At 53.5% G+C, this 25,325-nt stretch overlaps 8 protein-coding genes across 8 annotated transcripts; 5 read left to right on the top strand and 3 right to left on the bottom strand.

The window, feature by feature from the left end:
- Positions 1-6: 6 nt before the first annotated feature.
- On the bottom strand, positions 7-2,035 carry HER10_EVM0011311 (uncharacterized protein; the record flags this gene model as incomplete). The annotated part of the gene is made up of 2 exons (XM_035480746.1): positions 792-2,035; positions 7-700 (listed from the first exon to the last, which is right to left on the bottom strand). Exons 1-2 carry the CDS (start codon positions 1,184-1,186, stop codon positions 7-9), a joined length of 1,089 nt encoding a protein of 362 aa, XP_035338907.1. The 5' UTR covers positions 1,187-2,035.
- Positions 2,036-2,301: 266 nt separating this feature from the next.
- HER10_EVM0007820 (alpha-1,3-mannosyltransferase CMT1) lies at positions 2,302-4,170 on the top strand (the record flags this gene model as incomplete). Its single annotated transcript, XM_035477364.1, has 2 exons — positions 2,302-2,782; positions 2,876-4,170. The coding sequence occupies exons 1-2, from the start codon at positions 2,656-2,658 to the stop codon at positions 4,168-4,170; spliced, it is 1,422 nt and encodes a 473-aa protein (XP_035338598.1). The 5' UTR covers positions 2,302-2,655.
- A 278-nt stretch (positions 4,171-4,448) lies between these two features.
- HER10_EVM0007429 (uncharacterized protein) lies at positions 4,449-5,288 on the bottom strand (the record flags this gene model as incomplete). Its single annotated transcript, XM_035476985.1, has 2 exons — positions 4,449-4,826; positions 4,848-5,288. The coding sequence occupies 2 exons, from the start codon at positions 5,286-5,288 to the stop codon at positions 4,449-4,451; spliced, it is 819 nt and encodes a 272-aa protein (XP_035338558.1).
- A 1,979-nt stretch (positions 5,289-7,267) lies between these two features.
- On the top strand, positions 7,268-8,199 carry HER10_EVM0006916 (methyltransferase; the record flags this gene model as incomplete). Its single annotated transcript, XM_035476488.1, has 1 exon — positions 7,268-8,199. The coding sequence occupies exon 1, from the start codon at positions 7,360-7,362 to the stop codon at positions 8,197-8,199; it is 840 nt and encodes a 279-aa protein (XP_035338508.1). The 5' UTR covers positions 7,268-7,359.
- Positions 8,200-8,240: 41 nt separating this feature from the next.
- On the bottom strand, positions 8,241-9,553 carry HER10_EVM0009337 (haloacid dehalogenase-like hydrolase; the record flags this gene model as incomplete). Its single annotated transcript, XM_035478827.1, has 2 exons — positions 9,175-9,553; positions 8,241-9,047 (listed from the first exon to the last, which is right to left on the bottom strand). Exons 1-2 carry the CDS (start codon positions 9,517-9,519, stop codon positions 8,241-8,243), a joined length of 1,152 nt encoding a protein of 383 aa, XP_035338732.1. The 5' UTR covers positions 9,520-9,553.
- Positions 9,554-9,636: 83 nt separating this feature from the next.
- On the top strand, positions 9,637-11,369 carry HER10_EVM0012623 (60S ribosomal protein L5). The gene is made up of 3 exons (XM_035482016.1): positions 9,637-9,750; positions 9,975-10,012; positions 10,087-11,369. The coding sequence occupies exons 1-3, from the start codon at positions 9,748-9,750 to the stop codon at positions 10,946-10,948; spliced, it is 903 nt and encodes a 300-aa protein (XP_035339025.1). The 5' UTR covers positions 9,637-9,747; the 3' UTR covers positions 10,949-11,369.
- Positions 11,370-14,193: 2,824 nt separating this feature from the next.
- On the top strand, positions 14,194-19,953 carry HER10_EVM0001914 (cell wall biogenesis protein Mhp1). The gene is made up of 3 exons (XM_035471646.1): positions 14,194-15,021; positions 15,339-17,421; positions 17,472-19,953. Exons 1-3 carry the CDS (start codon positions 14,964-14,966, stop codon positions 18,862-18,864), a joined length of 3,534 nt encoding a protein of 1,177 aa, XP_035338026.1. The 5' UTR covers positions 14,194-14,963; the 3' UTR covers positions 18,865-19,953.
- A 457-nt stretch (positions 19,954-20,410) lies between these two features.
- HER10_EVM0000115 (uncharacterized protein) lies at positions 20,411-22,971 on the top strand (the record flags this gene model as incomplete). The annotated part of the gene is made up of 3 exons (XM_035469910.1): positions 20,411-20,663; positions 20,776-21,229; positions 22,553-22,971. The coding sequence occupies 3 exons, from the start codon at positions 20,411-20,413 to the stop codon at positions 22,572-22,574; spliced, it is 729 nt and encodes a 242-aa protein (XP_035337889.1). The 3' UTR covers positions 22,575-22,971.
- Positions 22,972-25,325: the final 2,354 nt, after the last annotated feature.

The raw sequence follows: 25,325 nt of genomic DNA, 5'->3' as shown, positions 1-25,325 counted from the left end.
GATTGATCAACCTCTCCGGCTCGGAAGCTCTACAGGGGAAGCGCCCGGCAACTCAACGGGGGCCGCCGTGGGATCCCTTCGTGGCTCTGATCCATATACTTCAGACGGACCCCACCCGGCGTACATTTTATTCTGTCCAGAGTCGAATCCTTGTGCATCTGTCCGAACAGCTTCGCTCTGTTCATAATTGGGAGGTTTCGAGGACGACCGTCCCCACGACCTGAAGCGGCTCCCCCGCTTTTTCTCCTGAGATTCTTCCTCTGTGGTGCGCTTGTTACGTCGCATAATGTAGATTGCAACGACAACTGTAACGCAGATGATGGCGACACCGCCGACGACGCCGCCGACGATGGCGCCCGTGTTGCTTGAGCCGTCGGATGATGACTTGTTTCCGTCTATGGGGGAGGTCGTCTGGCTCGCTGGCGAGGTGGGCTGGGTTGCGGACGAAGATACGCCCGACGATGTGGTTGAGGTAGGAGAGGATGTCAACGAAGAAGTCAATGTGGTTGATTGTATTGTGGTGGCGTCTGTGGGTATGATGCGTACAGTAGTCGCGATGATAGACGTGGGTGTCTCAGTGGTGGTGATGGCTTCTTTGAACAACGTTTCTATTGTCGGTACGTTGCCGCAGGCAATGTAGGAGAAGCCTCCTTCGAAGCCCCCTTCGAGGATAACGGTGGAGCAGAATCTATCTGTTGCACTATGGTTCATCTCTGTGAGCCTTTCCCCTTCTCTTGGTCCGTTTCTACAAAACGCGGAGAGAGAAGCAGGGGGACACGGAGGAAACTCACCAGGTGAAAGTCGTCAGGCCTGCGATGCCCGTCTTTCCGCAGCCGGATTTGCAGTTTTGCGAGTCGACGCAGTTGCCGGCCAGTCCGCAGTCTTTGGCAGAGATGACGGTCGTGGGACAGAAGCCCCAGAGGCCGCGGTCGATATCGAGCCGGCAGCCGAAACCCGGATCAGCCGTCCTTGCCTTTTCTGGGTCGCCGTTGTAGTATCCGCACACGGAGGTCACGGAGACGGCTTGTCGTCTTTTGAGGTCGTCGTTCGAGATGTTTGTGCCGTTGCGCGAGGGGGCTTTTGTTGGTTTTGGCGGTGCGAGGGGCGCGTATCGGAGGTTGATTGCTGAGACGCCATCTAGTCCTAGAGCAAACAGGAGGAGGAAAAGGAGAAGAGCTCGGGGCATGTTGGGTGAGTTGTGCTGAGATGTTTCCGAGTTCTTCGGCAAGACAACGTTGTAAATACAGCAGGTATCTTATGTTTGTAGTTCTTGATGGACTATCACGAGGATCTCTCTTGCTCTTTCTATTTCTCGTCTTTCTCTAGGCAAAGCAGAAGACGTAGGTAAGACGAGCCCTGCTAGAATTCTGGAGTGAACTGAGATGTTGCTATAACAGCATGAGAAGGATATCGTGTGACTAGAGATTATCGTAAAGTGTAGTGAGCGAGAGCCCGTAAGGAACAATAATTATCGTAAAGTCGTACAACGAAAATCAACAGAGAAAGATCTACAGTCTGCAGAACAAGAAAGACATCAAAACATGCTAGATAGAGAAAGGGGGCGAAAAGGCAGGCGACTGGACTATGTATGCAGCAAGCCGCCCAAAACCGAAGAGATCCGGCCTTCTCAAGTCCTCAAACCAAGGCCATGGACAACGCATGCCCGGGTACCGTACTCGACACGATCCTTCTTCGGCCAACATTATTGTGGCGTTTTTCCTCCACGGCCATTGACTCAATTCGAGGACTGACCTGGCCCTGCAAACAGGCGAGGGGATTCGAAACGAGGTTGTTGTGAACTTCTGGCCCTGCTTTTGTCCCGACAGTATGGTAACACCCTGGTTATCTCATTTCCTTTTGACGAATCACTGTGAGGTTGTCAGATCCTGAGCGCCTCTAATACCACCGGGAGGCCATGCTGCGTGGTGACTGAGGAGGCAACTTCCTGTGCACATCACAGCGGTGAGGTGGTCGGGCGAAGGAGGGAACGACACAATGGGGGGTTTGTGCGCCAGCCTCGAGGTGAAACCGTGAGACCAGGCCAGGAAGATGGGCAACATTATGTATAAAACCAACATGTTAGAACCAACACGACGAAGTCCAGAAAAGCATGGGAAACGGCCTTGGCTGCGGGTCCATCTTGGTGCAGCGAACCAACCAGACTGCGATTGCGAATCGTGCAGTTAAGCGCCCACGAGTGAACGCCTTAGGTCCCTTGCTCCTGATTTCTTCTTCCGGGGGGACGATGTGCTCAGAATCTCTTAGACACCTGCTGTGCCTCTCTCTCTCTCCACCCCTCGACCAACGGACTACACGGATGTCGACCGTCCAACAGGGCAGGCGGGCGCGCGTCTACCTGGGGTAATTAGTGGTCCGCAATGGCATTGGCAAGAGAGGACGAACAAGGGCTCGTTTGCTTCCAACATCCACCTGAGCTGTGTTCAACTGTTGGTCGCCCCCAAAGAAACGAACGACCCCGGTCACACTCCTCGATCGGAAGAGGCGCGTTTGCCTGTACATCCATTCTGTCATACTCGAGGCTGATTTCACTTTCTTTCTCCTTTTCTTTTCTGTTCATTTCCTTCCTCATTTTCTACAACCTCTGGCCCCTTCCCTGGACCACGATGATAATGCTCGATCCTTCATGAGCAAATCATGGCGAAAAGGATACACAGCACTATCGCACAGGCCGGCGTAGTGTGCCTGTTGCTCATCAGCTTGCTCGTCGCATATGATCTTTTCTCGGGGCGCGCATATTTTGACATCGCGTACAAGCCATTCCGTACGCTCTCCTCACCGCACAAATCCACCTTGATAGTGCCGTTGTCGAACTTGACGTCGAAAGAAGGATCAATTGAACTAACATTTGACTCAGGAAAGCCAAACCCGACCGAAGCAGCGCACGGAGCAGCTCCACACGATGGAGAAAATCAGACGAACACCGCCGTAACATCGCTGGCGATCGCGCCGTCGCATACGCCACTACCCCCGATTTCTACCCCGACGCCGACACCACCGCCGGTGCCATCCCCAGATGTTGGCGGCGGCGCCAGCTCCACAGTGCCGGACGCCAACCCGGAGCACCTCAAAAACGCACCGCTCTACATCGCCTCGATCCTCGACCCAGACGACAAATCTCTGCCCAGGCTGGACTGCCCTCGCCCCGACATTTCACGCTACCAGTACCTTAAGCCAGGCACCACACTCAAGAAACCCAAATTCTTCATCGCCCTCAACATCCGTGAGAAGGCCGACCTACTCCCGCGACTCCTAGGCTCCATCGTGGAGGCCCTCCACTTCTTGGGCCCGGAGAACTGTGTCCTCTCGATAGTGGAGGGTAACTCGGGCGACGGCACCTACGAGATCCTCCACCTCCTCCGTCCGGAAATCGAAAAACTCGGCACAGAGTATCACTTCTCCCGCAGCGACCTCGACCCCGGCGCGGGCGACCGCATCCCCAAACTTGCCGAGCTGCGCAACATGGCTCTCGCGCCCCTCGTCTCCGGCGGGCCAGGCAAGTACGCCGCCGACGCAGTAGTTCTCTTCCTCAACGACGTGGCTATTTGCCTAGAAGACATTCTCGAACTCGCGCACCAACGCTTATACCTGGGCGCCGACATGACGTGCGGCTTCGACTGGACCTACGTCGGCCCCGATCCGACCTTTTACGACGTGTGGATCAGCCGCACCATTGCGGGTGATTCCTTTTTCGAGATCCCGGCTGACGGCAACTGGAACTCTGCGTGGAACATCTTCTGGAACGAGGATACCTCGCGCCGGCGCTTCTTCGACCACAAGCCGCTGCAGGTCTTTTCGTGCTGGAATGGGGCCGTTGCGATGACGGCGAGGCCGTTGCTGGATCGGCTTGTTAGTTTTCGGGGGCCCGGGCCGGGGGAGTGTTTCCAGGGCGAGCCGCAGCTTTTCTGTAAGGATCTGTGGAATGCCGGGTTCGGTAAGATTGCGGTGGTGCCGAGCGTCAACTTAGAGTACAGTGACGAGGCTGGGAGGAAGATTAAGGCGGCAAAGGGGTATACCAGTCAGTGGGTAGGAGGCGAGGACGAGGTGCAAGACTTCAGGGTGGAGTGGAAGGCTGATCCGCCTGAGAAGGTGAAGTGTATGGCGAGTTATGATAAGCAGACGTGGGAGCCTTGGAACCAAGCGCTGGAGTAATGAGAACAATGTAACTATAATTAAAATTAACATAAAGTATTGGTACTGTCTTTTTCCCGCTGGTTGATGTTTGTATCTGCGCTGCTCTATCCGAATCCTCTCCCCCTGAACCCCATGAAAGAAAAACTAACAGGTCCCCATCAATCTATGAACACCCTTGCTCATTATCTACTGCCCATTGAAACAAATGCCTCCCAAACAATCTCAAATCAGTCAAATCTAAATCATCCAGCTCATCCAACTTCTGATCACTGCAATGTAGTACCCCCTACCCCTACCTACTCAAACTTTTGAAGTCTGGCCCACGCTTCATACATCGCCAGTTCCGCCTGGGCCTTGGCCAGCTTGTACTCGAGGTTCTCTCGACCCTCCTTCTGGCTTGGGTACGGGTAAGGTAAGCCAGCCTTGCCGTTGGGTTCCCACTTGACCGATGGAGCCGGGGCCCGGGCGCGGCTGGTTTGGCTGCGAACCGGCTCGGGCTCAAAATATTTCTCCTCCTCTTCAGAGTCCTCTCCAGAATTTTCTCCGTCGGAATCGTCTTCTTCGGAATCATCTCCAAGATCCTCTTCAATGAGGACGGCGGTAGACGAGGCGGAGCCTCTCGGGGCTCGCGTGGCTCGTCTCGGTGTGACTGGAGGAGGCGGCGCCGCAGTGCGCTGTGATGATCGCGTAGATACCGGCTGCCGGACGTCCCTTTTGTTGACGATGGGAGCGGAAGGGGGCGTGATCATGGCGGTACGCTGTGGTCTGACAGGAGATGTCTTGGCATCATTTTCCTCAGCGACGCCATCATCGTTGCCGACCTCAAGGTATGGCCGGATCCGAGCCTTCCACTGCGTAGCCATCTCTCCAGCCTGTGACTGGTGAGATCTCTTGCACAAGGCAAGACTGGCGAGTTGCTCGAGGTGGACAGACGCAGACGCCAGGTTGCCGCAGTTAATAATGTCGAGCATCACAAACGGCATCTCGGATCGCGAGGCTTTGCTGACCGCGTTGCCGCAGGAAGACTTTGTGGCGGAGTGGCCCTGGCAGTTGAAGCAGGATTTGAAGTTGACTCCAAGGCAGGTTTGGAGCTCGGTTGTGTTTTTAAGCCATTTGGCCTTGGCTGCGACGACCATGGTTGCTTGTGAGATAAGGTGGAATAATAACGAAGCAAGAAGTAAAATTGATACTGCTTTCTCATTGCCTAGGGAAGATACATGGAGAGAAGCTGTTGTAAATCATCGAGATGGAATGCGGCCCTCTGAGATATACATCATACTGACTGACCGTTTGCACGGCGGCCACGCCAGACTGTTGGCCATCGTCTTGGCCATGGGAAGCCACGGGTAAGGTCATGGAAAGCTCTAGAGAATGACTTGAAAGGCCAAAAGAGCCGTCTAGAGTTAAGATTGATCTGTATCGGACCGTCGCAGCTGCTGGAACATGTTTCTGCATCATGCTAAACATCTACAACGGCGGTGAGGTTGCTTCGACAAAGAGTACAACGTAGTATGAGACCTACCACTTACACTATCGTAAGAAAGCTTCAGTCGCATATTGTCTCTATATCCTCCAGTATGTTCAGGAATGAGAAGACCCCCTGATCAGAACACAAGATATGAAAATTGGACACATTGTTGATTGGCTGAGCTTGGAGTTTTGGCGCAAGCTCATAGCCTCATGCGCCTCGTAGTATCGGATTCCAAGCAATCTCCATCAACTGTATTTGATGCCTGCTGAGGCAGTTGCGCTTGCGAAACAACAGATGACCAGGGAAGCGAGGCAGGCAGACTCAATGCCAGCGTAGGGTTGATAATCCTGGCCTGGTGTAGTTGAAAACGTGAGGGGTGCCATATGTGAGTGTGAAAGAACGGATCAATGGATGAGACTGTTCAAATTGACGAGATGAATGGAAAGAAGCCTTCTAGAAGTATCGTGTTCTAGCGGCGTGGGAGCTCACAAGTAAACACTCTTGAACGTATCAAGATGCTGCATCATGGTAGACTACGTAGTCCTCGCAGTTACTGGGCAAACGGCTACGTTGGCCCATACTCACCGACAGGTGTGGGGACATATCATCTCTCGGTTTGGGTTCATTTGACTGACAGCGTAGATGCAGGGCAATATTCACTCGAGCTCCGTAAGCTGGAGGGGATGGAACAGGCACGCTGACAACGTGTGTGGCGAAAACGATATGGCCGCTTCTGACTTATATAACAGCCTCTTCATTGTGTAAACAAGTTAGGAACCGAAAGATTTTCCAAGGATGACCATATTCTAGCCTCTATGACTTTCTTCGGGTAGTTCTAGGGTGTTCATGCAGTAATACAATATTCATGCGGAGCGGCAAACTACATCATCAAGTAGACCCAACTTGCGCAAACGCGTGGTGCTAGGTGGTGAGACTGACCGCCAGCTTCGTGGCCTCTCTTCCTAACAGCTGGAAGTCGTTCTTGCGCGCATGAATCTCTGCAGGCTACCGAAGAATTACCAGTCCTTGACATGTTAGAACGGGAAAGACCGGATGGGAGGAGCTTGTTCGATAAGATAATCATGATGGTAAGGGAGAAGCTATTCTTTCCCCTCAAGACTGAAGAGTAAAGCAGGGTATTTGAAACGAAAAGGGAAAAAGGGATTTACCCTCGAGGAATCGAGTAAAAAGCATCGGAGTGGGGTGGCTGAAGGACAGAGTAGGTACGTTCTTCCGCAATCCTAATTAGGCGGTGCATTGCATTGGCAGAACCTGCCGTACCTTTACACGATCAATGGGCTGTGCTCTTTGTGGTGCTCCTGCTCTAGGTTCTTTATTAAGTAACAAGACAATCAGTGGATCGTCCTGTCTTGAATTAGATACAAGAGTATGCAAAATCTGCTTCCTTGAATTTGACAAGAAGCTATTCGGACATTTGTATACGACCGAAGGTTCCCGACTCTGGGTACTAGTTGGAGTTAAGCATGTAAGTTTTGCTGACTCACCTTGATCAACATATTTGTGCATCGTGGAGTAGACAAGCGTTTGCGGCGCTTGCAGATCATCGGATCGTGTTGCCGACGGGGTAGGTAAGCCCGGACTTTAAGGACTTAACTCAGGATAATTGGCCACCGACGTTATATCATCTAAGGCCTCAATGCCGCACTCATCATAATATTCTTCAAATTTATATCCTGAAACGATCAAAACACATTGAACGAGCAGAATCAAACAACATGGACTTTGACTCCGAGACACAGGCAACCTCATCTCAGCGCATGTACACCGCGCGGGCAGACAATTATGAGAACTCATTCCATCCCGACTGGACCAAGCGCTTCATGGCCGTCGCCGATATCCAACCGGGCGAACGCGTTTTGATTCTAGCTTGCGGCACCGGCCTTGAGGTATTCACTGCTGCCGACCAGGTGGGCGACACGGGCGAGATCGTCGGCCTCGACGTCACCGAAGCCATGCTCAATAAGGCGAGAGAGAAGCAAGAGCGCCTCAAGCCGAGCGCAAACATCCGTCTGTTCCTTCACGATGCCACAAAATTGGAGACATTGCCGGAGCTGGAGGGTCAAACTTTCGATGCCATCTTGTGCTCCAGCGCCTTTGTTCTCTTTGACGACCCTGAAGGTGTTGTTTCGAAGTGGCGCAACTTCCTGAAACCGGGAGGCAGGGTGGTCATCGATATTACGCACGAGGATAACTTCAAGATCGGACTCATTCTGGAAAAGGCGGCTAAGCGCCTGCGGTCACGATTTCCTAGCAACAGATCCTGGATCACGGACAAGAACTCCTTCACAAAGATTCTCGAGAGCGCAGGGTATGTAGTGGACAGGATCGAACTCATGCATAACATTTCCGGACAAGGAGACACATATTACGGCATGGACCAGATTGACGAGCAGTTTGAGCATGTCACGAGCACGTCGTTGGTCACCAGTCTCCCGACAGAAGAGTTTAGGGACCAGGCTAGAGCACTATTTCACGAAGAGTGGAAAAAGGCTGCCGTTGACGGCCAAGTCGTCAACGTGGACGCTCTTTATATCTATGTAGCCCGAAGAACCTAGATGCGACCTTCTAATAGGAACCTTTCCTTGTGCACCTGACTCTACAGTTTCGCTTTACCACTACCTTTCAGATTCGGCTTCACCGGAACCTTTGGATGGTCGCCCTCTAATGCCAGTCCAGTGACCTTCTCTAGTTCTTCTACCGCCTCGTAGGCCCTTCCTAGATGGACTTTGATAGTGTTGAATCCTTGCTTCTTCGCCTCCTTTAGGTTCTCGCCAATGTCGTCCAGGAACACGATATCCTGTGGCTTGATACCCTCCCCCCACTTGAGCGCCTGGCCTCTCTCAGAGCTCGCATTCTGGGCAGCGTACTCATTCAGCCTTTCCAGCGCGAGGTGATACATTTTTGGATCCGGTTTTCTCAAACCAGCATGTGCCGAAGAGACAAACACGTCAAACAAGCTGCGAACGGGGTCGTCCATGAAGTCTTTTCTATGCAGCTTGTGACCCTCGGGGAAGATGACGGTGTTGCTCAGCGCGGCGAGGATATACTTCCCACTGGCCTTGAGCTTCTTCAGCGCCGGGTACATCCACGGGTCCGGGGGAATCGAGTTGGCCATCATGGTGTTGAAGAGATACTTGGCGTCGACGGTAGGTAGGGGTGGTGTCTCCTTTGGAAGAGATGGGTTCTTTGCTTTTCGAGTGGCGTAGAATGCCTCCCAGCGGCCTTGGTCGTGAAGGTCCTTGGTGAAGCCGTCAAAGAAGGCCTGGTCCATGGGTATTGAGCCCGTCTCAAGGCGGTGCCAGAAGCCGGTAGGACTTGTCTTGGAGATGGAGTAATTCACCCATCCTGGCGGGATACCGAGACTAAGCTCGTAATCTAGGATGGATTGAAATGGTGATACGACCTTGTCAAGTCAGAAAAAATGGCCGAAATTGGTATACAATGTGGCACGCATTATGTATAATCACACATTCATGGATTGGAGGCCAATGAGCATCGAACAGTAACAGAAATCATGGGGAGCTACTTACACACACACCACCAATGTCGAATAAGAGCACCTTGGGCTGCTTGGAGTCTGTCATATCGTCTACAGCCTCGAGAACGTGATCAATCAGAAAGGTATCAGACTCTTCTAAAGACTGCATGGCTCCGAGAAACGGCAGATCTATGTTCTTACGAAGTAGTTGTAGTAAACCCACAACTCGGGCCAGCGTTGAAAGTCGTGGAGAGCAGCGATGGGTTGGGGGGCCGAAACCTGGGGAAAGCCCCCACCTCGGTGCGGATTGTACCAGTGGACCTCGGCCCAAAGCACCAAGGCACTGAAGGAATCGAGAGGTCACTCGAGATGAGGTAAGCCGCTCAGCACAGACCATGTCGTCCCCGGCCAAAGTCTAATCTCCACGTGACTCGTCCCCGACCTGCTTTGGGAGTGACAATCGAGAGGGGAGAGGTGGGGCCACACAATCTAGGGCTGCCCCAAAACCCACAGAGGAATATTATCGCGAAGTTGTGCCTTGGAACTTTTTTTCTCTTGACAACCCCCTTCGACAACCACCCACACCGACCAATTTGAGCCAACCGCCCGCTCATATACCGTCAAGATGGTAAGTTGATACATCAACCATCAGCTCGTCAAAAGCCTGAAAAATGGCCGAACGACAAATTGCGACAAAAACCTCCTCTTTTTAGCCAGCAATGGTGAAAATGAGAAATGGCCCCCAATAGCAGACAGAAATGTCTCATGGGATTGAGAGTCAACGCAAGATGCTTCGGGTCAACAGGCCATATCTGAAGCGCAAATTGCTGACTCGGAATCTTTCGTACACAGGCTTTCCACAAGTTGGTGAAGAACAGCGCGTACTACAGGTAAGTTTCAATTACTTTCAATATTCCCAATGACAGGTTTTCGAGATCAGAGTTAGCTGACCTTTCCACTCCAGTCGCTTCCAGACCAAGTACAAGCGTAGAAGATCCGGCAAGACCGACTACTATGCCCGCAAGCGCCTGATCACCCAGGCCAAGAACAAGTACGGTGCCCCCAAGTACCGTCTTGTGGTCCGCTTCACCAACCGGGACATCATCATGCAAATCGTCACCTCTGAGCTCACCGGCGACAAGGTCTTCGTCGCCGCCTACGCTCACGAGCTCCCCGCCTACGGCATCACCCACGGCCTCACCAACTGGGCCGCCGCCTACGCCACCGGTCTCCTGATCGCCCGCCGTGCCCTCTCCAAGCTCGGCCTCGACAAGACCTTCACTGGTGTCGAGGAGGCCGACGGTGAGTTCACCCTCACCGAGGCCGCCGAGACCGACGACGGCGAGCGCCGCCCCTTCAAGGCCAACCTCGACGTCGGTCTCCACCGCACCTCCACCGGTGCCCGTGTCTTCGGCGCCATGAAGGGTGCCTCCGACGGTGGCATTCTCGTCCCCCACTCCGAGAAGCGCTTCCCCGGTTACGACATCGAGTCCAAGGAGCTCGACGCCGAGACCCTCAAGAACTACATCTTCGGCCAGCACGTCGCCGAGTACATGGAGACCCTCGCCGACGACGACGAGGAGCGCTACAAGTCCCAGTTCCAGCAGTACATTGACGACGACGTCGAGGCTGACGGTCTTGAGGAGCTCTACACCGAGGCCCACGCCGCCATCCGTGAGGACCCCTGGAAGAAGGAGGAGTCCGGCAACAAGAAGACCAAGGAGGAGTGGAAGGCCGAGTCCAAGAAGTACAAGACCAAGCGCCTCACAAAGGAGGAGAAGGAGCAGAAGGTCAAGGAGCGCATCGCTGCGTACCGTGCCGAGTAAATTCTTCCCTTTCTGTAGTAGCAAAGCGGTTTAATTCATTCGTGGTGGGGTTTGGCATCTGGGCAAGGCATTTGACGTTATGGCATGACAACTTTTCTTCAGTCTTCTTCGGGCGTTAATCAGGCAAACAAAAATCCGGAAGGAGGATTATGATGGTCACGGGAGGAGTCACAAAAAAAGACTCCTCGAGAATTCAATAAGAATATCCCAAATGCCAGACGTCAAAAGCTATTGACCATCCATTGAAATGTTTTGTCCGAATGAAGGGAACGTGAGAAGTGATAGTTGGCCAAGCCTCTACTAAGCGCAGGTAACCAACTGTTCGTCTCCTTGCAATTACAACGATACTGGTCTACGTCAAAACGGAAACGTGCGTGGGGGACGGCACAGCTGAAATGCGGTGCCGTCTCGCGCCTCGGCGGCACAATTGGAAATGCTTGATCGCTCGCTAGTCGGACTCGATGCGCTCCGTGATAGGCGATGGACCTGTCGGCCGCAAGGTGACGCAGCTTGGCAGGCGTGTGTGGTCACTGTGGTGGTGAAGCACAAAAAAAAAGAGGGAGGGCATGAGACCCCGCATAGCAGCACCAATGATATCAGATCATGCGAGACGGCATTGGGGAAATGTGTCGATCTCTTACGAGAATCAAGAGATGATGGCATCTGCAAAACTTCTGGAGTCCCGGAGGGTTCCGGGACAGCGCAAAGGGCCATTGGCTTCATACACCTCGCGATGATGTCGGCACGGGTCTTCGTACAGAGCATCGTGAGAGATGTTGAATCAGAGATGGGTCACAGCCTCCTCGCTTTCCCCCTTGACCAGGTAATCATGCCGCTACTGCTGCGAGGCAGAGATGGGTCGATTCCCGTCTGGTCCCACAAAGCGTCCGAAAACTTTGTATGGCGACATAGGTAAAATTGAGGAGACACCATGAGATCCAATTTGGATCTCTTCGGTAATAACAAGGGACTTGAGAAGAGCTTAGGAGATGCTGGCACACTGCAGCTATGCGCCGATTCGAGGAAGTCAACGATGAGAGACACGAGCCGAGATTCGCATTTCGTCACGTCGCGCGCGGGAATTACGGGATGAACGGAGGGCATAGCGGCGGGATGGGGGGAGGCGGAAATCCCACCTGGGGTCCCAGACCCGAAGCACATCATTTCATCCGGTTGAAATAAAAAAGGAATGGTACGCTGGGGAATATGGCACGCTGCTGCAGAAGGAGACAAGAGCCCACAACCGCTCCGATATGCCGCCACGCAAGGTTCCGTTCGAGAGTGGGTGAGTGAGAGTCCCTGGTGTTGTAGCGGTGTCCGTTTGTCTGCCCCTTTTAGACGAAGGGACACCGCTGAATGTTAAAGCAGGGGAGTCCCCCAACGGCAGCTCCGTTGAGTGAGGGCCCCGTGATCTCGCGATGCTCATGGGGCGGTCAGCCGGTCACTCCATGGTCGACAGTGGCCCGTCTTGTGTATCCGTACTTATGCTCGTGGACTGGTGGCCCATTTTCTTCCAAATCACTGCAAGATCAAAGAGAGCATCTGGACCCTGAATCGACGCCGCTGTACTTACGCGGTAGTGTACAATGGGGTAGCAGGTAATTAAGTAGTGCACCCAAATGTAAAGGTTATGACTGCAAATGGCAAGTGTGAACTCTGTCTGGCTTGTGCGCGGGCGTTTGGCGGCTTGTTTTGACAACGTGCAGGATGCTTGAGCGAGCCCAGTCACCCTATTCCGTAGAGACTGTAGAGTCCAGCGTTCAACTGTCAATGACTTGGCAGGCCCGCCGCCCCAAGGGTGAGCTGTGTGGTCAGTCCGGTGGTCAAGAGGCGCGCGATTAATAAGAGCCCCCATCTGCGTCCAGCCCACGTCCGCCTGTGACTCTGCAGTAGTGTGCGGTTCTAGTGGCGGGTTGCAGAAAGATGCAGGGCTGTTCGTCCGCTTGCGAATGGAGAGTGAAGGCTGTGTGTGACTGTGTGTGGTGACCAGTGAGTGTCGCCTTGTCGTGGATGCCAGGCGATTGGCGCCGAAATGAAGGCAACTCAGCTGGGGCAAGTTAGCAGCACACGGAGGGGGGGCCGGGGAGTCTCGAGAGACTGAGAGTGAGAGTCTGAGAGAGTTCCAGGTTGCTCTCTCTCGCTTTCCTGACGTTCATGATCCCCGCTGACAAGTGGAGAGGGCCGGCAGTGGCATCCAACCAGAAGAGAGTTGAAGCAATCCACTGGCCACCTGCTGACTGTAGGGCGGCGGAGGTCCCCTACAAGTACGAAGTCAGTAGTAAAGTACATGGGTCCTGGAGCCAAGCTATGTGCCATCCACGGAGGACGAAAACCGCGATACCGGTGCGTCTGGCGGCTGGCCGTGTCAGGTCCTGCTGCGTGCGGTGAGGAGGCACGGACAGGCGCAGTATCCGTACGCAGTCACAGTTGAGTGTGCGTGTGCGATGTTTCCACCACATATGTCCCATCTCAAGCCTAGCTGCGGTGCTGGTCGTCTCAACATGGCGGGCCGAGGTTCTTACTCGGGGATCTGATCTCCCAAGTTGGCAGTGCCCACGAGAAGGGAGTTTGGGGCCGGGATGGAGCGAGCCGCGGAAGACGGGAGTATTAAGGTACGCAAGAAGTCTAGGAACATTGGTGGTTCAAGACAAAAAAAAAAAAAAAAAAACAAGGGCCGTCAGTGCTGCATGAAAAAACATACCGGGGAAGATTGCGGCATAAGATGTCCGTCCGTCTGAAGGTTGTTGACGCGGGACTTCCCATCGGGCCAGGATACTGGGAGGACGGCAGGTGAGGGACGGTATATGTCGCCAGGGATAGTTGGATTTGTGTTTGGATGCCGTTAAAGCCTCTTTTCTTTTCCTCTGGTTATCCTCTCTTGCTTTCCGTGGGTCTGTATTGCCAATTATAAATGTGCTTTAGGGCGGGAAACCATTGCATCTTGTTCCATTGGCGATGAACAAGTGGTGACAATTTGACAACAGTCAGCAATGGCGGAGGGAAAGCACGACATTGGACTCCTGTACGGGGGGTACTTCCTTTACAGAGTAGCCCAGGTATTTGGGTAGGTACCTCAGGCCAGCCAAGACCGGGTGGCCCCTCGGGTGAAAGTGAAGTCTCCAAAAACCAACCAGCCTGGGCCATGGCGCCGCTCATCTCCTGCCAATGACGAGATGCTTTGCCTCTAAAAAGGTTAATGAACCCCCCGCTAAGCTGCCACGTCCGGCCTTTCCTTCAAGGAACCTTACGGCAAGGTACGGACTCTCTGGCTGCTTCCTGATTGCGCTCACTGATTTTATTGCGAACCCAATGGAAGGTACCAAGGGTAGGAACTGAGGAAGGCATTACCGCAGCGGCAGTACGTAGCTACGAATACCTGCCGTTCCCCCTCCTTCCCTCCCCTCCCCTCCCCATCCGGACCCGGACCCTGACGTGAGGTTTCCGAACCTGCGAGTCTTCCCCCCAAAGTACTTGGTCCCTCCCATCACCCAAGACCACCGCGAGCCCATGACTTATTCGTACCTTCTCTCCAGTCCTCGACCAACATCCCACGCTCGCCCTACCACACCCTTTCACGCCAGCTAACCCGGCTTTTCCAGAGCTGGACCGTCGATTGCAAAGCGAGGCAGCTTCTGTCCGCTCTTGCTCCGAATCGACTTACCGGAAGGATCCAAGGTGGTGTCCAAGGAACCGGGGCTAATAATCAACGAACCTCCGAGTACACTACGAAGTACCCTCCACCTCCCGCTTCCGCCTCCTCTTAGAAATCAACCCAAAAATCACCCTCTGCCCGACCTGCGCGCGCAACAATTCCATTCCTTTCTGTTGCGCCAAAAACGAAGAAGTGACAACCACCGCCTTCTTCTTCACCTCCTCCGCCAAGCATTCCTCTCTCATCGTCGCCCCTCTTCGCCTGCCTGGACGACTTCGTGCCTATTCTTTTGGGGCCCTTTTGCGGCTTCTTTGGTCCTTGACCTGTATTCTACCCTTGCACAGCATCTCTGCGACAATCGTTATGGAGCAGGTTCACGGAGTAGATGTTAGCTGGATGACCCACGGCGGCTCTCCGAAAGGTATGCAAAACGTCCCATCTGACCTCATTCTCCAGGGCAGCTAGTTGGCTATTGCGCTGGACCCCCAGTCACCCACTCACCACTCATATCGCGCTCGCCAACGCTGCCCTGCCTGCACCCGCATCCCAAGCCAAGTCGACCTACGAGCGCTTGCCACTGTCGACCGCATCTTTGGGTCTCTCGTGCCTGGCCTGTGGATATATCCAAGAGCCCGTCACTTCCCTTCACCTTCTCTCTCCTATCTCTCCATCGCGCATTATCTTCAATTACCCAAGTCCCTAAATCCTTCCCCTGCTAATCCAAGATGCGCCTCACAGACAGACCGCCGAAATCGTTACCCATACGGCGATCCTCAACGTCCGCACCCAAAGAGTCATCACCACTCCCTTCTCCGACCATCGGCCAAACCGTTGGCAACGGGAACACCAACGGCACAACCGACACTGCGAAAGCGACAACAGAAGGATCAAAACCTATCCCAGTCTCGAGACCGCCTCTAGGTAGAAGTCCGTCGAACGAAAAATCACCAGGGCCGAACGGTACTCCGCCAACCCGCCGGAATTCGTGGTTTTCCAACATCTCTTCCAAGTTTTCCTCTTCACCAGACAGCAAGACTGCTCAGGCAAACCAGCAAGCACAAAGCACGCCGCCAAAGGACTCTGGTCCGGTTGCCCCGAAAGTGACTCCTGCAAAGAACGCCGTGCTCGCACACGCCGCCAAGAACGATGGCGACCAGCCTTACACCCCGGCACCCCCCGGACGCGGCCAGGCCGGTTTTCTGGGAGTCTTCCGCCGACTGTCTTCGTCTGGCGGTGTCCTAGGACAAGGAACGAGAGGAACACACGGCCTGGTAGAGCGCAAGATTCTGAACGTTGACCGCAATCGTGAACGTTGTCAGATTTCGGACTTGCATCAGGCGAAACTCCGGAGGGTTGCATTCAGCGTTGATGTCGAAATTGCGCCGATGCCCAAGTACGTCGATACAGATATGCCCGTCAAGAAGCCACTCGAGAAGTCAAAAACGAAGAAGATGACGGAGAAGGGTGAGGGCGAGGCACTGAAGAACCCGAAAAGTCTGGAACAGCAAAAGGAGCGCGATGGCATCATCCATACAACGGGTGAAACCGTGCCAAAAGAACCAGAAACGGAGGGGGTGGACTCGGCCAAAACCAAGGAGGATGACGCGAGCGGCGTGAGCGCTGCATCCGCGGATAAAGAGAAAGACACCAAGAAGAAGGAGAAGAAGAAGAAGAGCGAAGAGGAGAGGAAAGCAAGGAAAGAGAAGAAGCGGAAACAAGCTGAGGCTAACGGCACGATTCCCATGGAAATCCACGTCGACGATAGCGATTCCTCCAGCGAAAGCACCCCAGCCGCAACGCCCAAGACGACAGCGTCCCCCACAACAAACCCAGTGAGGATATACCGCCGTTGTTGCCAATTGAGAGAGACACCCATTCTCAAGAAGATCACCGAACAACTGAACAGCCCTTCAAATTGCTCTGCCGACATAGGAATGGTGCAGAAGTTGGATTTGACGGGCTACTGGATGCAGCTCCCTGACTTGGTCACCCTAGGCGATTACTTGGCGGTTGTGCCGGTTAAGGAGGTTATCTTGGAGAACTGCGGCCTGACAGATGAAGGCGTCAGGGTGATATTGGCCGGTCTCCTGGCTGCGAAGAAGCCTGATTCGAAGAGGCGGAAGCAAGCCAAGGCAGATGGTCTCACTACACAGGGCGGCTTCGTCGAACGGCTCGTCCTCAAGAACAACAAGATTGGACCCGAGGGTTGGAAGCACATGTTCCTCTTCATCTACCTCTGCCGAACGCTCAAGTTCCTCGACGTCTCGACGATATCCTTCCCCCGTCCTACTCAACCGGCACAAAACGGAAACGGGCATGGCCACCACTTGCTCAGACATAACTCCAATGACGAGCAACCCCAGAACATATGCGCAACCCTGTTTGCCAAGGCCATTGGCGAACGACTGGGCGGCGCTACATTGGAACTACTCAACCTCGGAGAGACTAACCTCAACTCGAATGACCTCGGCGTGGTGATAGACGGTATCATTCAGTGTGGCGTAAAGCGACTTGGTCTTGCTCACAACAACATTGACGAAAAGGGACTCAGGCATGTTGCCAGATATCTTTCCACAAGCGGATGCGAGGGCCTAGACTTGGGCGGCAACGATCTTAGAGATCAGACTGACATCATTGCCAATGCAATTTCAGAAAAGGACTCTTTGTGGGCGCTCAGTCTGGCTGAGTGCAACTTGAAGCCTGGCTCGCTGTGCAAGATTTTCCCTGCGCTTGCTCAGCTCAAAGACTTCCGCTTCATCGACCTTTCTCACAACCGGGATCTGTGCAAATCGGATCCCAGTGCCATTGGTCTCTTGCGCAAGTAAGTCATACCGATTCACTCGACGAGGTTACGAAGCTGACAACATTTAGGTATCTACCAAAGCTACAAGGACTGCGGCGCGTTCACCTTGCTGATGTCGCCATGACATCCGAACAAGCCATTGCGCTTGCCGAGATTCTCCCTGAGGCTAAAATGCTCGCCCACATCAGTTTCCTGGAGAATCCAGAGCTCGTCAAACTTGCAGATGCCAAGACTGAGGATGCCCAGGAGGAAGCTTGTGCGCTTTATGCATCCTTCCTTGCTGCTACACGTGTCTCCAAGACTATTGTGTGTGTCGACATCGATGTACCCAGCGACAATTCCGGCGAGGTTGTCAAGGCTCTGGCCAAGCAAGTGGTCGCCTACTGCTTGCGGAATATGGAGCGATTCCCCATCGGCGACATAAGCGCGGTCATTTCAACAGTCCTAGCCGAATCTCAGGACTCGTTGCCAGGCGGTCCAATTCCACCTTATCCCGATGTGCTCGCACATCTCGTCGGCCACGACGTTCTCAGAGAAGACTCGGACAACGAGTCCGCGCCTGACGATGACTATGTTATTGGAGGCACCGGTGTTGTCAAGGCTCTCACCTGCTGTCTTAAGAATAGAGGAGATGAATCGAGAAGGCAATCTGGCGAGTTCATCCGGGATTTCGAGGATGGCGTCCCAGTGCCTGCGAGCCCGCGACCGAAGCTGCCTCCAGGAAAGGCCAAGGATATGTCGAAGCATCTACTGGCCAGCGCTCGCAAGATTCGTCAGCGGCTGCAGCCAGCACTGTCCAAGGCTAGAGTCAATCCGCAGGAAGATGAGCACAACCTGCGCAAGTTGATGTTCCTCGACGTCACACTTGCCAATATTATCAAGCGGTTCGAAGATGAGTTTCCTGAAACTCGTGTGTCCACAGATGAGGCATCGGAGACCACCTTGCCCAGCCAGAGTGACCAACTCGGTACTTCGCTATCCTCGACGGAGGATCCTGATCAGCACAGTATTCCGTCCGATGCCGAGGACGAGACCGGCTTATCGGTCCGGCCTGGTCTGCCGCGCACGAATTCGACGTTGTCGCATACCTCGAAAGCACTCGCCGAAGAAGAGGGCAGAATGCACAGGGCCGGCCACAAGATTCGGTCTGGAATCATCAAGCCCGAGTACTATGGTCTGCTGAGTGGTGTACTCGAAGTGGGCCTCGACCCCAAGCACACAGCTATGCTTCACCAGATGATTGAAGAGATTGATGAGCCTGATTTGACCCAAAAGGTTGAACAAAAGGGCATCATGCGCGTCTTCAACGAGGACCGCGATCAGGTCCGTGAGGGACTTCGAGCACTTGATCCCATGCACTGGGATCGGTTCGTCGAGAGTCAGGAGAAGGCCCGTGGCAATGTCAAGGCAGGCATGACCAGCCCAGCAAAGACCGTCGATGAGAACGCCATTGAGGACTGAGCCTTTGGCCTCCCATGCATGGCCACATTTGCATCATAATATGGCGGCTTATTTGTCGCCTTTTGTACTCGTAATTTGCTTGACATGAAATGTTGGATTGGGGACTTTTTGAAACGATGAGAAGCAAGCAAAGGCGTAACGCAAGGAGGGAGTCCGGCATTCACCAAAACAGTCTTTCCTCTGGGCGTCTTCAAAGACACCAAGGGATTCGGGTTCACTTGATACGTTCATACATCTTGGGGTGTGGATGGATTCGTCTCCAGCAACGGAAACAGAAGAGTTCGTCAAAGTCATGGAGGGAGGCAGCCAAAACGAACAGTCGCTACTGAAACCTGTACTAGTGTACAACAGCATTCTAAAGCAATGACCACATTCCTCGCCCTCTTTAGGGTGAGAAAGCCGCCGGACCTGACGTGCCAAAGTGTCTCTGCAGCTCGATATAATGCATACTATGAATCGTGTTCAAGTGAAGCTCAATGGCCATCGCTGCAGTAAACGTCAAGTGGTGTTTGCGCTTGTCAAAAGGCAGGCTATCCGACTCCAGAGCGGGACAGCCCCGACTTGTGTGAAGGGCAGAGTAAAGACTAGGAGGTAAAGCTATCTGGCTGGTGTGCTGACGAGGTTCAGACATCACTCACACCTTATATACGTGGAAGAAGGGGCTGCCTGCGGTACACCCTAAGCGTGTGATGGCCAATGGGATACAAATTATTGACTCTAACGCTGGTGGTCTACTGTCGTTAGGAACCATATTCAAGTCGAGTGACTAGCGCAACCGAATCCGATGTGTTTCTCTCTGGTCGGTATGCTCAGGTTTTGACAATGCCACAATCTCATCGCCTAGTCCGGCGAATTTCTAGACTTTCATTTGGTCTATGCGCCAAGTGCCAGATCAACACCCAAGTCCCAGGGGTCTCGCAGGCTAGGATAGATCGTTCGGACTCTCGCTACTTGAGTGTCCGTATACCATACATTGCCAGTCTACAAGCCAGATCTCACAGACTAAAGCCAAGAAATGTTTAAATCTAACAGCGACGGGAGCGCATCTGATGTACATTAAACTTAAACTTCGTCGGGGCTGGGGAAGGGGGCCCGGGGATATGGTTCAAACAATGCCAAGGCCCGCCGGTCACATAACTCATCCATCCATCCATCCACCCTCTCGCTGTGTTTACTGTCGGGACCGGGATGTCCATCGTAGTGACTTAGGTTTGTGAGAGCCTTTGTTGTTTAACTCATACATGGGTATCCAAAGGTAAATGATAGCGAAATTGATTAGACATGAGGTTTAAAGGAGTAGCCTTCGCAGTTCGTCTGATGTGCTCGTTATTTCGAGATAAGAAAGAAAACCAGCCGTTCCGCACACCGGTCTTCCTCTTCTTGTTCTGCCAGGGCTCTTTTCTATACCCAGAAGGAGGTAGAGAGGAACGATCCTTCAATTTACACTCGCTTTCGTCACCTCATTTGACCTTCTCATAGACCGTCTCTTGTCTTCTCAATTTACATACACATTCGCTTGCATCACAACACACACAGACGAAAAAAGATGAAGTCACCAGACAGACTCGCGCTGCTCTTAGCAGCAGCAGCAGCAGCAGTTCCGGTGGCAGCCTTTACAAACACCAAAGTCGACTTCTTCATGCGCAAGAACATCGATCCCATCGTCATCCCGGGCCAGTACAAGAGCCACATGCACAGCTTCTTCGGCAGCGACGCGGTGAGGGTGAACATGAGCTCGACGGCCGAGTTGCAAGAGGGATGTTCTACGGCGCAGAACCCGAATGATTTTTCTGTATATTGTATGTTCATTCTTCTTTCTCCACCACCCCTCCCTCTGCTATATGCGACTGGAAAGAGATCATCTACTCTGGTCTCGTAGCAGAGCAATCTTGACTTACACCCCTTCGTTAGGGATCCCTACCCTCTACCACGTCCAAGGCGAAACCCGAACGCCCATCGAACCGGTCTCGTTCGTAGCCTATTACAACTTTGACAAGGACCCGGCCGAGGTGCCCATTCCGCCCAACTTCTCCGTCGTGGCGGGCAACTCCAGGGCCTCGACGGAAGCGGACCTGATCCCCGGTTCCGACGTGACCTGGCTCTGCCAGAACCAGGCCTTCGACGCGGGCGGGAAAGAACATTCCCAGTTCCCGCAGAACACGTGCTCGACTTCGTTACAGGCGGTCCTCTGGTTCCCAGACTGCGTCGACGAAACTACCCTTAAGTCCGCATACTCTGACAAGAAGACGGGGGCGTGTGCGGGTGGGATGAAGAGGATGCCGCAGCTGCGTTTTAGTATACGCTACGACACCAAGAAAGCGATCCCCGAAGGCTGGAAGGGCGGGGACCCGCCGATCGAGCTCGCGTGCGGCGGGAGCCGGTGTTTCCACGGGGACTTTGTGAACGGGTGGCTCGAGGAGGCGGCCAAGACCATGGTTACCGGGTTGAAGAGTAAGAGGGAGTTTGAGGCGGTGGATGGGCCGAATGGGAAGGCTAGGGCGGGGAGCGTTTGTAAGAGGAAGGCGACGGACGCGGATCCGGGGAACGGGACGGGGGATTGGGCGGAGAGTGTGAAGATGATGGGGGCTGGGAAGAGGAGGAGGAGGAGCGGTCCGGTGAGGAGAATGGGGCTGTGAAGGTTGTAAGTGAATGACAGAATATGATGTGTTTCGTCCTGTGTGTGGAAGAAGGGCCGGATTCCTGGCTTAGAATAGAGCTACTCTCTCTGGGACCTTCATTCGTCGGAATAGTAAGACGAGTACCAAGAAAGTCCTCAGTATCGATTACCTGATCAACCGTCAATGCCAATATTAAAGCGTCTTTCCCATGCGAGACTTCTCCCCGAAGTTGATGGATTAACACACCGGAATCGACTTCATGATCGGTCTTCATATTGAGACTTCTACCCATTGCACTGAACGTTCTACAACGTTCGCTGGTCCCCATAAAGTCTCTTGAGTTGAGGAAGGAAATAAATCGATGTTTAGAGTAGACGAACGTCGTTCGAGCGATGGTGCAAGTTCGAGCATACTGTATTAGCAGAGTACCGCATTGTGTTTCTGTGGTAGGACGCAATGGCTATGCTTGTCTTGGAAATGAGCATGCCATGTGCTTGATAGTGTCACATGGCTTTGATCTACTTGATCGAAACGTTGTCTTACCAGACCGCGGTGTGATTCCCATGGCCAGCATGACGTCTTCCAGACCCGAACAACGCAATGTGCTCAGGAGTATAGTCGAAGGATGGAAAGAAGTCTTGAGGAATACCGTACAAAGGACAGCATATACCGAAAGAAGGTTATCTCCTATGTCACTGCAGACTACGGCTCAAGAAGACAAGATAAGCTAGGCATGATTGATATCAGGGTAGGGACAGCTTCACTAAGAGCCAGGGTACCTCTCGCTCAGTAGGTATTGACAACCAGCCTCAACTCAATGCCCGTGGCGCCGCTCGTCACAAGTCGCAGCGAGCGAACCAAAACAGCCTGACCTCACCTACGTCTACCGGCATCCCACAGCGTGAACACCGATGAAGCGCCATGCCAGAGGCGGCTAGATGGCCATCGATCGGTGATTTGTATCGCCTACGGGCCGAGCACATACATAGGTATGTAGTAGGTATCCGTAGAAAACGTCAAACCACTTGGGATGACAAAATGGGGTGGGAACTAATTAGGTAGGTAGGTAGTCTAACGATGCCGATGGGGTAATGCTCCTAAACATTGGAAGAAAAGTATTCGAAATAGGAATCAATGTCGTCTCGCGTCGGGGCCCTCGGGAGTCGGGAGCACCCAGTTTAGCTCCATGCGGACGGGTATCCGGCCGAAAAAAAAAAAAAAAAAAGACCTCGAGGCTTGCCGCTTGGCCCTGCCATCGCTGGGGCACGCCTCGATCGAGCAAAAGGCCGTGGTTGCTCCTTTCACTCTGGCGTAGTGGGTGGTGAGTGAGCGCTGAGCCCTGCGTCATAAATGGAGCCTGCCCACTCCACCCCAAGGCTAAGCCGGGGGCAGCCACCGAGAGATGGAAGGCCAAGACGGTTCTCGAGTTGAAGGAGGGTTGACGAGTGGGTGGGTGGTTACGTTTGCTGGCATGGCTGAGAAGTCTTGGAGATTCAGGAGGGGAATGGGGTCATTAATGGTCGTTAATTACCTTGGGTGAGGACGATTCAATATCATTTGCTTTCTCTTTGCCGGAGGCCTCGAATGCTTGGGCTTGGCTTGCAGGCTTCCGGGTCTTGGAACCGATGCTGTGCAGGCGGATCGAAGCCGAAATTTGACTTGGCTTTTTTTTTGCTTCACGTTACCTTGGACGTCAGCGAACTGCAAAAAAGGGGGGCCATGGTGTACTGCGTAGACTCTAGAGACTAGAAGCAAGCCGAATACCTAGGAAGAGGCTGTGAAAGGGACTCGAGAGTCATTCTGACGAAGATGGGCGTGAGCTGACGAGCGGCATTGCAGAAACCGGCCGATCGTTGGACGTCCTGCTGGCCTCTTCCGTCTACGCACATATTCCTTTTGAGTGAGCCGGAACCCCAGTGTCAGCTTGCCTGTCTCACTCTATTGTTGTCTATTGGCCTTGGTATGATTCGAGCGAGTGATTTCGGCTGAACTGGATTGGGCCCGACGGAAGTGACCTCAGAAAGAGTGTCGAGGAAACTTGGTCGTGGCCGCCCCGTCTAAGTGGGATTGACGATGGCACGACGGTAGGCCGTAAGAGCTGAAGCCTGAAGCTTGGATCGCTGGGGCGTCCAGACGGCCCGTGCACCGCCTGGCTTTCGCTCACTGTGTTCTAGCGCCATGCAATTTTTAGGCCACTATCCGTACCTCAGGTACCTTACCTAGCGTAGGTCTTTGCCGTATGGGGCTCAGAACACAGGAGGCTAGGAAATAGGAAAACTTACATGTATACCTACCAGGTCCAATACCTATGCTCTTTATTCAGGCTCTTTAATCAGATTGTGCGTGTAAAGCAAACCAGGCGCAGTGAGTGTGACACTGAAGACTGAGGTGAAGAGAGTTCCTCATCACAGGAAGTCTGAAGTCCCTACTACTCAGGTGAGGTACTTGGGTACTTGGCGACAGACATGATTACCTCAGCATCGGAGGCGCCGCCCATCTTGACTTATTGAGCTCGCTCTGTATCCATACCTAGCAGGCTATCCCAAGACCATCAATCATCTATCTCTGCAACTGCCAACTCTTGAAGCTGACCTCGAGTCTGGGGAAGATGCCACCACCAGTGTGTATGATTGGGAGCTCAGAAGCTAGCAAACCAGAGCCGGGCAAAGATGGAGGGTGTTTTGATGACGAGGCTTGCCCGTGCCAAGATGGGGAACGGTTGGCAGTTCATCGTTTGTTAGTCCCTCTGCAACCTTGAGCCTAAGGTACACTACTGTTGTAAGGTTGAGGTGACGTTCAGATGGCACGAGCCGCTTGTCTTGGCCCGCGCTGGCACTTGGCCGGAGAAAGATCGACCAAGACTCTCCAAGATTCTTGGACGGCACATTGGAAGTCTTCCCTATGCAGTACCTATGCATCATAAGGTCTTGGCGCGGAGAGCCTCTCGATATGTTGCACTTGGAGGGAATAAAGATGGAGGAAGGCCGGCCCTTCATTTTTCAACTCTTGCTCTCAAACCTGCAGCCCGGCATACCGTGCCCGAGTTGGGTCGTACGGATAGGGCAGAAAAGATGGAACGACGGAAGCGCGGCAGAAAAGAAAGAAGGGAAACCCGTCTGTAGGGTTCTGGGCAGCCATGTTGTACGGGCCACGGTGCGGTGCTGCAGGTGTTGTTGCAGCCGACGAGGGGCACAAGCCGACAAACTGGATTCGTGGAGGTGGAGGGGAAGAGGGGGCCGCGCCATCAACGAACTACACCACATCGAGAGACGGTATGGGGTTCGTATGAAATACCGGAGGCGGCGGGACTTTTGCAGAGGGGATTTCTGTGAGGCGAGAAGGATAAATTGAACGGCCAAGACAGGCCGACAGCGAGGCATCTAGGCCCGGTCTAGAGGATAGAACTTGTAATGACAAGTATGGAAAATCTCGTGGCAGTGAAGTAACACAGTCGTGACAGTGAGCGATTTAACAGATCTGCACACGTTGTGAAACTTGAAGGTCGGGCTACATTGGCTGGAAGCAAGGGAGAATCGGGTGACAGCCGTTGGGATGGAGCGGCAATTCAGGGGAATGGGGAAAGGTCTGGAGTAAGAGTCCTCTGCCTGGCTGGGCGAGCTTGAATTCGACTTGGTTGGGAAGATGTCGGTTGAAGCGTGTACTACGTATGTGCGGATATCTGTAGAGTGAGGAGATTCTGGGGATGGGAGGGGCATCGTCTGGGGCTATGGACATGGACCAGGACTTGGGCCTGTCTCAGTCCCGGCTGAAGATTCGTGGCCTGCTGCGTCTGGGTAGAGACTCGGAACGGATTGACGCGGGAAATCGGACATGATGAAATGG

Source organism: Colletotrichum scovillei, assembly GCF_011075155.1.
Source record: "Colletotrichum scovillei strain TJNH1 chromosome Unknown Contig00001, whole genome shotgun sequence".
Classification (NCBI taxonomy): domain Eukaryota; kingdom Fungi; phylum Ascomycota; class Sordariomycetes; order Glomerellales; family Glomerellaceae; genus Colletotrichum; species Colletotrichum scovillei.
Note: the sequence above shows the minus strand (reverse complement) of the source record. Positions and strands in the feature narration are given on the sequence as shown.

What these genes read in the sequence shown, in the direction of transcription:
- HER10_EVM0012623 (XM_035482016.1), top strand. An exon ending in AAGAACAGCGCGTACTACAG is followed by an intron (nt 10,013 to 10,086) that starts GTAAGTTTCAAT and finishes TTTCCACTCCAG; the next exon opens with TCGCTTCCAGACCAAGTACA.
- HER10_EVM0001914 (XM_035471646.1), top strand. Translation starts at nt 14,964, where the DNA reads ATGGAGCAGGTTCACGGAGTAGATGTTAGCTGGATGACCCACGGCGGC. An exon ending in CCACGGCGGCTCTCCGAAAG is followed by an intron (nt 15,022 to 15,338) that starts GTATGCAAAACG and finishes TGCGCCTCACAG; the next exon opens with ACAGACCGCCGAAATCGTTA. An exon ending in GCCATTGGTCTCTTGCGCAA is followed by an intron (nt 17,422 to 17,471) that starts GTAAGTCATACC and finishes GACAACATTTAG; the next exon opens with GTATCTACCAAAGCTACAAG.